General features: G+C 40.2%; 1 protein-coding gene across 3 annotated transcripts in view; it reads right to left on the bottom strand.

The window, feature by feature from the left end:
- The window catches only part of auh (AU RNA binding protein/enoyl-CoA hydratase), a 257,979-nt gene that overhangs the window by 12,201 nt on the left and 230,005 nt on the right, over positions 1-15,773 (bottom strand). For 2 of the 3 annotated variants that reach the window (XM_080188754.1, XM_080188752.1), the window contains exons 7-8: positions 15,271-15,458; positions 7,409-7,459 (exon numbers count right to left, since the gene is read on the bottom strand). In XM_080188754.1, the coding sequence (XP_080044880.1) occupies positions 7,409-7,459; positions 15,271-15,458 (239 nt within the window). The remainder of the gene's footprint in view (positions 1-7,408; positions 7,460-15,270; positions 15,459-15,773) is intronic. The other variant, XM_080188753.1, reaches the window with a different exon arrangement.

Here is a 15,773-nt window from a genome sequence, read left to right as displayed (position 1 = left end):
GCACTTCAAAAGGCAGCATTCAGAAAACAGCTGATGAGCAAGCACATATATACCATACACTGGGTGGCCTACCAGTAGGCCTGCTGCTGGTCAAGGAGTATGGAGGAAATTGGCTCCAATTTGGTGCAGATCTTAGGGACCATCTTTTCCAGTCTCTCTGTGGTGGCTAACTCAATGAGAGCATTTGCAGGGCCAAAAATTGTGCAGCACCTGATGGCCAATGTCTCAGCTTTAAGGTTCCAGTCTAGCATGAGCAGAAGCCAACATCTGAATGCTGCAATGGAAGCTCAGGCTGAGGTTATCAAACATCAGCTTGCTGCCATGTGGTCTCAGTCTGCTGCCAACACTGCTGCAAATACAGGTGGTGGTTTAGTTGACTTCAAACAGATTACTAGCAGTACTGAAGTTCCATATCGGGGAGCAACATTGACTCTGTGAAGTATCATTTGGCTGACCTCTCTCATGACAACAGCACTCATGCTTCCAACATTATCACCCTGTCAGTGTCCTGGTTGCCTGTCAGCCAAGATGCTGTTATCTACACCAAGATGGTGCAATCCAAAGCTGGGCCTTCGGGCCAGAGCTGCCAGGCCATCTGCAGAATCGCTCATTAAAAAACAGCAGCTTTCTATTAGCCCTGCTGCAGCAACAGCTATGCTGCACAGAAACAAAGGCATAAAGGGGAAAACAAGGGTGATTAGTTCAGTTTTATATTACTTACTCAATATTCTGTCAGACAAAGTTGGTATTGAATGGTGGTCTTGTGGTGACTTTTATTTCAAGGACATAGTCAAAGGACACAATGAAGATCTGTAATGCAGTGGTGGGGGCAGTTGGACAATGTGTATCTGGGACAGTTAAAATTGATGAGACCTTCCACAGAGAGAGCTCTTCTCCCCATCCTCCTCCCTCTTGAACAGCTCGTCTTCTTCTTTCCTGCCTCTGCATCATCTTCCTCCATGCTACAGCCCAAGGTGGACAGTTACCAAGGAGCCATGACTGCGAGCAAATGGTGTGTCCTGACAACTTGTAGTCACAGTTAATGTCTCCCCCAACTACTTCACCAAATATAATCAACTCCTCAAATCACCCACTTTCACAAACTCAAACAGTAGAAAGTAAGCAGCATCTAACCTGAATGCTAATGATGATCCATTTAAATAGGACAGTTGAGGTAGGGGTTGTTGGGGGTGGGGGAGGAGGGGAATGGGGGGTGTCAGGGCTCTTTCATGCTAAGTTTTGTGTGTGTTTAAGAGAGAACGCGAACAGCAAGGTCTATGAGCATTACTGACTGGCCCAGCATTTGTTGCTATCCCTAATTGCCCTTGAACTGAGTTGTTTTCATAGGACATTGCGAATCAACTATGTTACAGTGGATTTGGAGTCACGTGTAGGCCAGACAGGTAAGGGCAGGAGATTTCCTTCCCTAAGGATAGCCAAATTTGGTTGCACTAGATCCTATTATCAGTGGGATATCCTGCCCAAGTGTCCAAAGATATGTGGGTCAGGAATCAGCCTGTTCAGTCACATGAAAACACATGGCAGAAACTTGTGAACTTGGGCAGACATCATCCTTGAACCGACAGACAATTGCAATCGAAGATCAGGAGCAGAAGTGGTGAGTTCACGATTTTACACTAAATTGGCACTGAAACTGTTGAGTGATATCAGCCAAATTTTTACAGCTACTAACCTTTACTTAATTTCATTGTTAAAGTTAATGTGTTATTTCAAGTATCCCAGAAACATCCATGGTTAATCAGTGAAGAACACTGAATCATTGAAACTATTGAGCTATATCAGCCAAATTTTAGAACTTCTAACCTTTACTTAATTTCAACTCCTTCCTTCATATTCTGCCTTACAAGATACAAACTAGATTTTTTTTTCAGTATGTGATCCTGAATGAGCATGAATGTGGTATTTTTCTCTCCTTTTGTTGCTTTGGACCACAAGACATGGATGGACTATTCTCCAGCTACTCTTCACTGATTAACCATTTGGCTTTTCAATAAACCAGCTATCTTATCCCCCCGCCACTTTCATCCCCCCTCCCCCACCACAAAAGTGGATTCTCAGCAGGCTCCCATGCTACAATCAAATGAATAGGTCATTCTAACTGCGATAAGTGTGGATGTTTGTGGGATGCCTGAAACAACAAATTAACTACTGTCTCCAGGCAATGACTGACTCATTAACATAGAAGCTCCTCTTTGTTTCAGCGGCTGTAACACACAGCAACGTGGAGCTCTTTTAACCCATGTGATTCCACTTTAATTTGAAATACACTATTTAAATGTAATGCATTACCAAATCCTTTTTATGGTAAAAATGAGAGAAAAATCCTAAAACATAACGCTGTGGTCAACTTTCAACTTTCACAGAAATAACCATCCTCCTCGTTTCTGGCATTGTCACATTCTGCAGCAGTTGGTAGAAACATGTCTTGTGAAGCAAATGCAATGAAACTAGTCTCTTCTCACATGTCTAGTTACAGGCAGAGGAGTTTATAACTGCAGTTCCTAGGGTTATGACAGATTCAGACAGAACACCTTAGTTATTGTTGCATCTGCACTGCTGGTTGCTAATGACCGTTCTTCTCTGTCTGAAGCATGTATTACATTTTGGACTTGGCAAACAATCCCTTCAGCACCTTGTGTGGCGTTATTTCAATACAAAAAGCAAGACAAATACTGAAGGAAAGCATTAGCAACAAAATACCACAAAACTTCAAAAATAGCAGTGCCCAGCAAAATGGCAAAGCTTCAAACAAAAACTTAATGCATGAGGCAAACCTGTGCAACACTGAACATAAAGCACAAGACAAAACATTTCCCATAAACATAGCTTTATGAGGCCTGCTTAAGCAGGTTAGATGCCACAAAGGGTATGCAGCATACAGTGGGTGGTCCCTTGCTCACAGCTGGGAATTCTGCTCATGACCTTATTTAAATAAAAACTGAATCCAAAATAAGGCTCACAAATGCTGTAACGTAGTTTTACTTTCCCACAGAATATCAACTTTTGGAAATAGTGTGCAGCCAAAACTGTTGTTTGTGGTTGCAGGTTCCCAGCTATGCTTCAAAACTCATGGCTTTAGAAACGTGAAGTTTATTTACCTGTTAAATAAATTTTTAAATTGGTTTTATAAATGGTCATTAACTTAAAGCATTAAACATACGTCTTTCTCTCCACAGATCATGTGTGTTTCCACGACCTTCTGTTTTCATTTAAAATTGTGATTTTGTTTTAAAATTAATGTTATTGGGAATATTTAATTGCATTAAGGTTATGGATAAACTGGTGGAGAGTATTGATAGATTAATTATCTTGAGTACATATAAAGATAGTCTTCAGGAGCACTGGGTGTTGGCGATTGAGGTGGTAGTTGTAAGTAATGTAAATAATTCTGTAAATAAATCTGGCATTCAGCAAAAAAATTGGTTCTAGTTTCCTAGTTTACCATTTAGCTTATAAATGATTGAACAGTTAGTGGGCTGGATATTGCAGTAAAATGACAATGCGCCTAGCAGCACTCAACATAATTTATTGGCTCACAATTCAAATACATTGAACAGCAGTTCTGTGCTTACCTCACAAATGCAGGTAAAATTTACCAGATAAAGTTAAGGCATGTTTGTTCCAATCTAAGTATCCTTTTAGAGTTTGATAGGTCTTAATTGCTGCCAACCAACATTCCCTGACACTGAAATTTAATTACTACAGAAGTTTGGAGTCTCATTCCTTCAGATTTTAATGTTGTGAATAAAAAAAGTCCAATCTTATTTTCCTCTATATCACTTTCTGTGTCTGAGTTGACACTGTATTCAATATTACCAGAGTTGAGAGCTTATACAAAGCAGAAAATATCAGACAGGCTGGAAATCCTTTTTTAATAAAGGGAAGGCTAAAGCACGATCTGGTTGTTCGAGGTTTTTAGGATTATGAAAGGGTTTGAGTAAACATAAAAGGAAATGTTTCCACTTGTGGGGGAGAAAAAAACCAAGGCCGTTAATATGTTATAGTCATTTCTTTACTTTGTCATGCCCATTACAGGCATGATGACAATACAAACCCTAAAGCTGTACTTTTAAAAAGCGAATATCAAGAACTGCTTAAGGTGGCTATAGCATATCATGTCATTTAGCAGTATCTGACACCAAACAATCTTGAAACTTGAACAAATGTCAATTTAAAATATGGGCAATGATAGCCACTTGTAAATTCACACATTCTTTTGTTAAGGATGGACTGTTAATAGAAAAGACCGTGGATAATAAGGACATTGAAATTCAATGAGTGCTAGATGAATATAAAATGGATTTCATCAACCTTTTGCTGTATTGCAATGGTGCCTCATTGCAAAAACAAAAACCTTGGTTGCCTGAAACTCTCAGGCTGTATAAAACCATAATAAAATGTTTACCAGTCTATCAAAATACCTTACTTGGTAAAGGACTTTGAAGTTGTATCGGGTCAAGTGGATAAGCAGTTTGCTACCTGCTTTTAAATTAGAACAACAGGAACTGCTGTGAAACAGATACCATCAGAAATACATCACTGATCCAGCTGCGCACGGCCAAGGTAATATACAGCTGTATTTTGAAAGTGGGAGAAGGACTCTCCCATCAACCTATTCCAATCTCAAGTTCATCTAAGAGCTGACCTCCTGCCAGTCCCATGGCCTGATCGTCACCCCCACAACAATTCTGGGCCAGCCCTGATCTCCAACGGCTCCCCTTACCATTCCCGCAGTGCCCCAATGTCCAGCCCACACCCCCAGCGGTGGCAATTTCTTCCCCCCCACCCACCAGGGTCAGAACACCCCCGCCATCAGATCACCACTCCCCCACTCTGCTCAGCCCAGACCAATCCCAATGCAGAGTGGCAGTCAGACTCCCACCCCTACTAATCGCCCCTAGCCCCTACCCACAATAGGCCCTACCACTTTGGCACTGCCCAATGCCCAGTGGACACTGCCAAGGTGCCCCCTTGGCATGGATGATTTGCTCCTTGGGTAGTGCCAGGGGCATAGACTGACACTGCCAAGGTGCCAATGCCAAGGATGCCCATGCCAAGGAGGCACTATCCCTTCCCCGGCTGACCCCCTGGGGGTCCCAGATTGCCCCCCACTTCACTCCAGCAGAGTCTCCCGCTAGTTCCCTGAACATGAGGAGATACCCTAAACCCCGCCAGAATGAAGTACTCTTGGTGGAGTGGGAGATGCTATCGGACCTGGCCCAATATTGAAATGCAAAATATATTTAAAATACATTTAAAAAAGATTTAAATGACTTCCCTCTCTTCCCGTCGGTTTCCAGCGTGCTCTTGACTGCAACTGTTCTCCAGCTCTGGGAGATATGCATGTGTTCCCGGCACATGCGCAAATCCTGGAAAAAGGCCGACACACGATTCTCCTGACTGGACCCGCCAGAAAAGTTGCGGGTCGCGATGGGAGAATTGGGCCCTAATATGCAAATTTGATGTCTTAAGGGGTGAAATAATCCCCATTGATGAAGTGTTGACAACAGGAAAAGTGATAGTTGTCCAATTGGATCTTGTTACTTTGCATACTGCTTCTGAGTCCTTACTCATAAATCATTTAATATCCTTTATACAGCTATTTGGTGTCCCAAAGCAGTTCACAGATATAATCAGACAACATTGTTGTTGAACCAAAGAAGGAAATATGACCATACATAGATTTAACAGTCTGGTAGCTTTAAGGCAGCTCTTAAAAAAGAAAAAGTTGGAAGACATCGAAGTGCAGGAAGGAGTTTCAACAGCTCAATCCTAGAACGTTGAAGGCACAGCAACCAATAGTAGGGATGAGAGTGGGAAATATGCAAGAGCATTAAAGTTGCAGGAGCACAGAGTTCTCAGAAGGTAATCACTGAATCCCTACAGCACAGAGGGAGACCAGTCAGTCCATCAAGTCTGCACCGACCACAAACCCATTCAGGCCCTATTCCTGTAATCCACATATTTACCCTGTTAATCCTCAGACTCTAAGGTCAATTTAGCATGGCCAATCAACCTAACCCGCACATCTTTGGACTGTGGGAGGAAACCGGGGCCCCCAGCGGAAACCCACGGAGACACAGGAAGAATGTGCAGACTCCACACAGACAGTGACCCAAGACCGGAATCGAACCTGGATCCCTGATGCTGTGAGGCAGCAGTGCTAAGAGGGGCAAAGAAAGTAACAGAGATAAAGAAGGGTGAGCCTATGAAAGGATTTGAATATGAGGATAAGAATTTTAAATTGGAAGCATTGAGAACTAGGAGCCAATGTAGCTCAGCGAGTACTGACTGTTGTTCCAAACAAGTATTACCATACAACTCTTTAAATGTTTACCATTTAAGGTGTTAAGGTAGAAGGTTGCAAATTCTGGTTGCAACTCGCTATTGGAACCATATTCATATTGCCATCTTAAAATGTTTTTACCCCAAAAATTGATAAAACTTTGCTTCACATGTTCTCACACACAATAAGCAGCAGCATGGCCACTTGATTGTCACTGTACGTGCTGATCACACTTTTAACATTTCAGCAGTACTTTCTCAATTTCAGCAGAGGGTGCAATATAAAAAGAGTTGACCAGAACTGTAGGAGGACTCCAGAACAACAAATCCTTGACTGCCTTCAAGGAGTCTACATTAGAAATCTTCAGAATTGAGAAGATGGAATGTTACCGCTGAGGCATACCACAAGCTGAGAGCTATCATCGTCCTTCTTGTGTTCTTCTTTCTCTGCCAAGTCATTACACATTCAATTGGGCAGAATTACAGGGCCACAATTTTACCATATTAATATCCATGACAATCTATTCCAGCTACATTGTACTACTGAGTGTACCCTTGGTATACCCAATAGTGTTCATTGGAATAGAAGCCTGGGCAGCAACAAGATCCAACTCCAATACAGGTAAACCTTCCATGTATTTATTTTATCCTCTTCTGTTTTAAGAAACTGCTTCCTGAATGTGGCTGACCTTTAAATACAATGTGGATGAGGTAATGGTAATTTGTCAATCAGATGTTAGCATGGCAACATTATTCGAGTTAACTTGCATCCATCTGAATTCATAAACAAAACTCTTACACACAGACTGAAGAGATTCAAGATGGCATCTCACCAACACTTTCTCAAAGGCAACTAGAGTTGGGCAATAAATGTGGGCATTGCCCACATCTTGTAAATGAATTTTAAAAACAAAATTGTACATTACACAAGTGAAATAACAAGGAACACCGGTTGGTAAATCTAGCTCTACATAGCAAGGATAACATGTGTAGAGTGATTGACAACCTGAGAATAATTGATTTTAAATAACAACTGCTGTTGAATAAAATTAAAGGAAACAGTTTAGTGTTCAAGTAATAGACAAAATAAAACAAGATTTACCTCCATGCCTCGGTTGATGGCTAGTTTTGCTAATCTCACTGCAATAGGCCCCTGGTAAGAAATCATGAGCACTAGTTATCTCAAAAAAACTTAGAACACAGGCATGGTATACTATACTAGCACACAGCTATACATCAACAAGTAAAGTAATATACAATATAAAATAAAGGTCAGTCTATCATTCAACCCAATATATCTAAATTCATATAGAAAGAGGACAGCTGTTTCTGCTTTGACATACATGTTAAACATATTTGATCAGTTTAAAGAGCAAGTGAACTGCACTTACACAAATGAGTAGCAAGTTCCTGGTTTTTATACATTTAAGCTAATTGAACTCCTTTCCCAAATGCTACAATCAATTATCTAGCAATCTGTAATTCCAGGGGCTAATAGGATGGAGATATGTCCCTACAATTTCTTACAAAGTGAACCCTTGCTCTTTATCTTGCCATTGAATGATGATATTAGAGAATAAGTAAAAGGATTGGTGCTATTTATAATAAACCTCAGTCTTTATAAACCATACAAAATAATGCAGTGCATAAAATTGAAAGTAACAGCTATTTCTATATGCATCATATATATTTAACTAAATCTAAAATAAAAATGGAATTCAGGTAGTGAGTTACCTAGAGGCAAGCCAATAACAAAAATCTGAGTTTATATAGCATTTTTAACTTAGGCAAATGTCCCAGGGCACTTAACAGGAGTATAGTCAAACAGAAATTGGCACAAGGTTAAGAAGGACATATTGAAATAATGATTCGAAGTTGGGTCAAACATGTCAGTTTTCAGAACGGTCGTCATGTGGTTACATGAGCATGTGGCCAAAAGCCATAGGAAGAAACTGCCAGGGACACAAGAGCCTAGTGGTATTATTGCTAGACTATTAATCCAGAAACTCAGCTAATGATCTGGGGACTCGGGTTCAAATCCCGTCATGGCAGATGGTGGAATTTGAATTCATTAAAAAAATCTAAAATTAAGTATCTATTGATGACCATGAAACCATCGTCGATCGTCGGGAAAACCCATCTGGTTCACTAATACGCTGCTCTTTCCTCGTCTGGCCTACGTGACTCCAGAATCACAACAACGTGGCTGACTCTCAACTGCCCTCTGAAATGGCCGAGCAAACCATTCAGTTCAAGGATGACTAGGGATGGGTGATAAATGCTGGCCAGTCAGCAACGCTCATGTCCCACGAATTAATAAAAAAATTTAAGGTGACATGGGAATGTGCAGCCAAAGCTAGTCAAAGAAATTGGCAAGGCCAGAGATACGGAGAACTGGCAAAACTTAATGGCAGGACTTCATTAACACCATGCAGTTCCATTATCCCTCTCAGGTGGGATTAGACTCATTCTCCTGTTTTTCCGCTCATTGGGCACTTTGGGAAAATGACCCCTATTGAGTTTCGATTGCTTGTTTCTTCACGATAAAAAGATGAGTCAGTTTGAATGCTATAGCTCTTCTTGTTGCTGGCCTATACTGAGACAAAGAAACGTGTGAATTTCTGAGATAGCTGTGAATATTGATAGTTAATTAGATATTTGAGACTTAGGACTAAGTTATAGAATGGTAAATGTTACATGTTTACAGTGGCCATTTTAATAGACTGCTCATGTTAAGAATCTTAATGTATTGTCTAAAGGTTCAAAATACACTGGAGCACCTCCACTGCATGGGAAAAATGGAATCTGTGATGGTTTCATTGTGAAGCAAGAGAAAAATAAACACATTCACTTTCTCATTCACACCAAGTAACCTGAGACTGCTAATGTTTCTCTGTCATATTCTGCTTTCTTACAATCTCCAGTTATGTGCTATCTGGTGAACATTTATTACTATCTTCACACAGATGTTCAGGAAAAGTAACTCTACATATGATTCCTAAGGCAGTTAATAATAGGGGGATGTTCAAAATCCATGCTGGCTCCTAGGAAGAGATCAGTTTTGCATGCTGGATTTTGTTTGGAAGCTTGCAATATATGAATTATATTGATTGCTTTGTTGTAATATCTCTTAACACTACCATGGTTGCTTCCACAATCCAGGCATCTAGTAATTTAAATTTTGGTCCACTGATGAACAGTATCTCTTGGGTGTGGTGTGAATAGCCTTTAGACCCTTGTGAAGTGTTTGGATTTTCCCCTTGCATCCTATTGTCAGTGGCCTTGGAAATTGAACTGCTGCGTTCAGGGGGATTTAAATTTACAACCTGATCCTGTGATGGTTCAGTGGTTAATTTTGTATTAGCTGCACTTCCCTTGTGGTTTTCACAAGAAATACACCGCATTTCACAAGAAGTACAGGGAGTCTTCACCAAAGTTGTGGTTGCATTCCTGAAAATCATAACCTTAAGTGAAATGACTTTAAATGAATTATACATTCCCACAGGAATCAATGGCCGGAATTCTCCAGACATTCATGTCAGCCACTGCTGCCAGCGAGAACACAGAACTTGGTGCTCAGCCAAATCTCCGTTCACTGCAGCGGGACCAGTGAATCCCGCTGATGTGAACGGTCAGAGAATCCCACCCAATGTTAAAGCCAGAGTTAGTTTGTTTAGGACATTTCTTACCTGAAAGAAACAATGACAAGTTGAAATGCTATACCATGCATGTACAGCATTCTCAGCTGATATAACTTGCAAATTAAAATAAATTAAACATCACAGAAATACAATATACATTATAATACTTTTTTTTGAAATTACACTCACTAACAGTACCTGTAGATTGACCAGGCTCCATGTAGTGGCAGGAGTTGGTTGGTGCAAGTAGTCCAGGATTACCTGCACCAATCATCCACTGACAATAGATGACTAGATGAAGCCCAGTATTTCAATATGAGTTCGGAATGCCAGCGTGGAAGCACTGCAGAAAATGTGAGCAGACATGCCCCAGTCTGTGGCAAGTTTTGTTAAAATGAACCTGGTAATTTAAGTGGACATATTGATTATTTTATTAACAGCATTAAAGTGTAACAATGTTGAAGTTCGTCAAATTAAGTGGAAGCTAACAGTCTGTATCTCTGCAAATTGCTCTTTCTTAGAGTATGTGATTCAAACAAGTCAGTTTCCCTTTTTTTGCAAGAAGGCTCGTGTGGCATTGTGGCCCCTTTAAGAAGTCGATCCCTGAGGGCCACGTAATTAGACCAGACCCTATGGAATGGCAGCATGGGAAGTCAAGCCAATTTGGTGCAACGGCTTGCATCAGTGGTTGAAGATGATCCTCAGCTGGAGCCAAGGTGAAGTGGAAAATCTAGTTCCGTCTGATCGTTGTTTGTACACAAGTTTTTTTAAGTTTATTTATTAGTGTTACAAGTAGGCTTACATTAATACTGCAATGAAGTTACTGTGAAATCCCCTAGTCGTCACACTCCAGCACTTATTTGGGTACACTGAGGGAGAATTCAGCATGGCCAATGCACCTAACCAGCATGCCTTTCAGACTTGGGAGGAAACCAGAGCACCAGAAGGAAACCCATGCACTCATGGGGAAAATGTGCAGACTCTGTACAGTGACGCAAGCCAGGAATTGAATCCGGGTCCCTGGCGCTGTGAGGCAGCAGTGCTAAACACTATTTATCATTGGTAAGTAATACCTCTGTACTTCAAGCCACAACAAGTCACCTTCAATCTATTACAGCTTGGTAGGTAATCTGTCCTGCCCCATCCCATTTGAGTCTGGTACTTTCAAGGCTATGGACGCAGTCCCGACCATAGCTCCCCTTGTTGGTTTCATAATAAAAGGAAGTTCCCTCTTATTTACCCGAGCTTGCCACACTGGAAGCAAGCAGCCTGTAATCCTGCTGGTTTACTTCCCAGATTCTTGCTTTTTAAATTTGGGAAATGATCTGCCCTGTCTTCGCTATTCTTATTTCTTCTGGAGTCTATTTGGTAAGAGTTGCTAGCTGCAAATGTGTTTTGATTTAGAGGTTTATGGATCATATCACAGTCATCAACCATGACAGCCTCATTTCTGACCTTGGAAACCTTAGTTTCTCTTCTGAGGTATGGGAGATGGTTTTAAAACACCTCCACCAATATATTGCTTTTAACCCTTTGCAGCAGCAGTCAATTTTTAGGGCTCAGACCCACCAGTTAAATTTCAGAAAGGTCCAGGTAGACTTTTTACAGGAATTCTGGAATTGTTCATGGTTTGCCTTTGGAACAAGCTCAGGAGCATTGAGATTAGTGTCTTTGTCTGGTCATAACTGCAGGATCCTCAGTACTTATCATGGAATAAATCTCAGGCTGGCCTTGTATCTGGAGTGCCCAAAACTCTGCTGCCCATTGTAATTAAGCAACCAGTTTTTCAAAGGCTGTAAAGTAAGTTTCCACATCTTCCTCTTCAAACTTAAGATCAAAGCAGAAATATTTGAGGAAATCAAAATTTGGCTCTGACTTAAGGGTATTTAAGTTGCCACTAGGTAAAGTCATGGTCTCCGTAGCTGCTGCAATCTGCCTCAGTTCCTGATGTTTCTGTGCCTGCAACCCTCTCTCAAGCATACGCTCTCTTTCTCTCTCTTGAAATTCTCTTTCCTTCTGTTTTTGCTGACATTCTAACTTTAGCCTTCGCTCTTCTAGACGAATTTTGGCTAAGTCTTATAAGCAAAAGATTCTCAGTAAGCTGGTCTGTTTCAGGCTGTGTGTCTTTCACCATTCTGAATCTGGAGTGAGACCACAATGCTCAGACAGCATCTTTAGTACCATTGTTAACCATGCTTTATTGCATATATTCAGTTCTACATATGGTTTTTAGATATTTTATGTTTAGGAATGTTATCTGTTGCCAAGTTAAGCCTTCCTCATACAGAAGTGCTTTTACTTTGAAATTAGCCATCCTAGCTTCTATTTTTAGTGCTCACAAAGTTCACTGCTGTAATCCCTTTTGTCTATTTTTCTGTCTATGTTACATTTCTTTATCTACTTACGATTCAATTAAAAGATTTGGTTTATTTATAGTTGAACAGTCCAGGATAGTGATATTCAATTTGTCATGGTCAAGAATTATTTATTTTCTTACTGTCCATGATCAAGATGTTCTGTATGCAAAGTGGGTGTATTTTCATACCCTCAGAGTATTGTCCCAAATTAACTAATTCAGTAGTAATTCTTTCTGTGAGTTTTAAAGTGAAGTTATCTATTATCCCATACTTGCACCAGACATGCAAACACACCTGTCCGACAAACGTTATCACTTGCACAAAGATTGGATATAGAGGAAGGAAAAAAAAATATAATTAGAAAGTGTAATTGTCTTGGTCTCTTTTTCAGTAGGCCTACAGTTTCATAGATGAGTTGATGCTTTTAGTTTTAGTAACGGCCTTATAAGCAGAGGATTCTCAGTAAGCTGCAATATTGTTTGCAGTTGAATTTCCAGGAGGTTGATTCAGGTGCACTTAAAGTTGGAAAAGTTGGGAAGAGTCCAACTCACATTTACAAGGTATGCTTGTTCATTACCTTGGGTGCCTGGTTGCTTGCAGCAAGTTTCATGCCTTCTGATGAATTTGGATAGAACTTTGTCTCTGCGAGCAGCTTTTACTGTTTTTACACATGACGTGTAAAAGTTCAAAGTCTTTTGTTCAAAGAATGGCAACGTGTTGATTATACATCCTGTGTTTTTGTCTGACAGATTGAAATTCATCCTGTCTAGTTTGGATAAATACATCACAATACAATGGAAAGTTTTTGGGATCCATTTCACATTCATCTAATACATTGAATTTTGATGTTTTGTTTGTCCATGATGAAACAAAAAGGTGAGTCTGATGGATTTTTTAAAAAACTTTATTCCTATCCAATCATGTCAAATTAAATCCAATTCAGAGTCCCAACAAGTTGGGACATTCCCGATCCAAGCTGACAAGACAGGGCTCTCACCACCTGTCTTGGGCTTGATCTACATGATCCAAGCTGATTGGAGTAGGTGTAGCTCCTCCTCCAAGGCTTGATCTTATTTGTATCTTGCATCTTAAATGTCCATGTTTAATTAGGAATTGCTTGAGCCTCAGGACCAAATGGCTCAGAATGCTAACGGTCACATGATTTACATTAGCCATTTTAATAAACAGTGTTAAAAATTTTTAATCATTGTTTGAAGCTTTATCACACACTGGAGCATGCCATCATAAAGAAAAGGAACATCATAAACAAAGGAATGGGTTCATTTCTGGAGAGATAGAATTGAAAAACACAGTGTTAAATTAAACTTGTATGGAACCTTGGTTAGACCACAATTGAGTACTGTGAACAGTATTGCTCATCATAATGTTGTAATAAAGTAAACACCACAGCCAATTTCCACACAGCAAACTTCCACAAACAGCAATGTGAAAGTGATCAGAAAATGTGTTTTTGTGAATGTTGATTGAGGGGTAAACATTGGCCAGGACACCAGAGTAGTCTCCCGGTTTTTATTAAAATAATGCCATGGGGTATTTTACATTCACCTCAAAAGTCAATGGGACCTCAACTTAACATCTCAGAACCAAAATTATAACAACACTTGAAAGGAGAAGATTGAGGATTTGCCTGATTGAAGTCTTTAAAGATTATGAAAAGGGATGATATTAAAAACGGTAAAGAAGATCATTCCACTTGTATGGAAATGGAGCCATAAATATAAGATAGTCATTACTAAATCCAATATGGAAATCAGGAGAAGCCTATTATCCAAATATGTTAGAATATGCAACTTGCTATCAATAGGGAACTCAGAATCAAGAAGTAGTTGAGACAACCCGCAAAGATGCTTTTCTGGGGGTTTTGGAGGAATCTCCCACGTAGAGCATAAACACTGACTGTTGACTCAACTTGCCAGTTTCTGTGTTGTAAATGCTGTGCAAGTGCCCATCTGTCTAAGTGGAACATCAGGATGCCCCAACATCCACTAACATAAAGAAAAGTAACAGGCACATTCACAAAGGGGGTCACATTCTGTGTATTTAACTTTTTGAATCTTTCCCAACCCTTAAAGGGACATGGTGGGGTGGGGATGGGGGTGGGGATGGGGGGGGGGGGGGGGGGGGTGCTCCATATCAAGAGTCTTAAATCTATTTAGCACCCTTCATGTGCAGGATGTTCCAAACCCAATTTATTATTTTTGGAATGTAGTCACTGTTAGTCTGTAGGCAAACGTTACAAATAGTTTATGCAAAACGTAAGTCCAATAACCAGCACTTAGGTGAATGACTAATCAGATTTGGCTGAGGGAATATTATACACCCACCTGAACAGACAGACAATTTGGACAGGATTTTCTGATCATTTCTGCCAGTGAGCTCTTCTGGTCTTACTGACAGCAACCCTCCTGCTGCTGGTTCCCTAGCAGCAGAGGGTACGAACAATAAGAAGCCCTGTTGACAACAGTAGAACCGTATGATCTCACCACTGGCCAACGGTGAGCCACTTCTGCAGCCACAAAACATGCTATGGAAAATCCTGCCCTTAATCTTGTAACATCTCATTTGAAGGGCAACAAAAGAGTCCTCCCTCCCTCAGTAGTACACTGAAATGTCCGCCAAAATTATATAACTAAATTCTGAAAACTGCTTGAATTCATGATCTTCTAACTCTCAGTGATGAGATATAATCAATATGCGTCTCTTAAATTGGACTGAGCCAATGGCATATCAATTGTAGGGTAAGCCATATTCCCTGGATCATGGCACAGCATGTACACACACACACACACACACACACACACACACACACACGTGTTTTTCAGATCACAATTTTGATAAGAATGATCAGTTTTTTCAGTGGTATTAAGATATTTATAAAATGTACAAAACTGAAAAATCCTTTAAACCTTTAATTCCAGAAATCAAATGTTAAAAGATCAATGTACCTGAGGTATAAATTCTTTTGCGAGAGATAATCCCCTGTGATACGCTGCATCTCCTGCTTCATTCTGTTCCACAGCGTGACTCACCAGACCAATTGCTTTTGCTTCAGCGCCGTCAAGCACTCGTCCAGAAAAGATCAGTTCCTTTGCCAGTGATACTCCTATAATACGAGGAAGACGCTGCGTGCCACCTATTTTGAAAATAGGACAAAATTGTTTCAATTAACTTTTGTCATGATGCAAATTCCTACCTCTCAACAGCTCCCAAAGATTTAGGAACATACTCCAGGCCCACTCCCTCACAAGGTTCGCAACTTAACTCATGTTGCAAATAAACTATATTAAACATACGAGACAAAAAAAGTAATAATTCTTTGAAGTTTGAAATAAAATATTTCTATGTACTACCTTGTGTTATATTTTTTAATAAGAAAAGTTTCTAGACAAGGTATTTCAGTTTAAAGTAAACCTCTTTTAATGAAAGGAAATAATACATATGCCAAAAA

Source organism: Carcharhinus amblyrhynchos, chromosome 5 (assembly GCF_965287045.1).
Source record: "Carcharhinus amblyrhynchos chromosome 5, sCarAmb.v2.hapA, whole genome shotgun sequence".
NCBI lineage: Eukaryota > Metazoa > Chordata > Chondrichthyes > Carcharhiniformes > Carcharhinidae > Carcharhinus > Carcharhinus amblyrhynchos.
The sequence above is the reverse complement of the archived record's forward strand: the minus strand, read 5'-3'. Positions and strand labels throughout refer to the sequence as shown.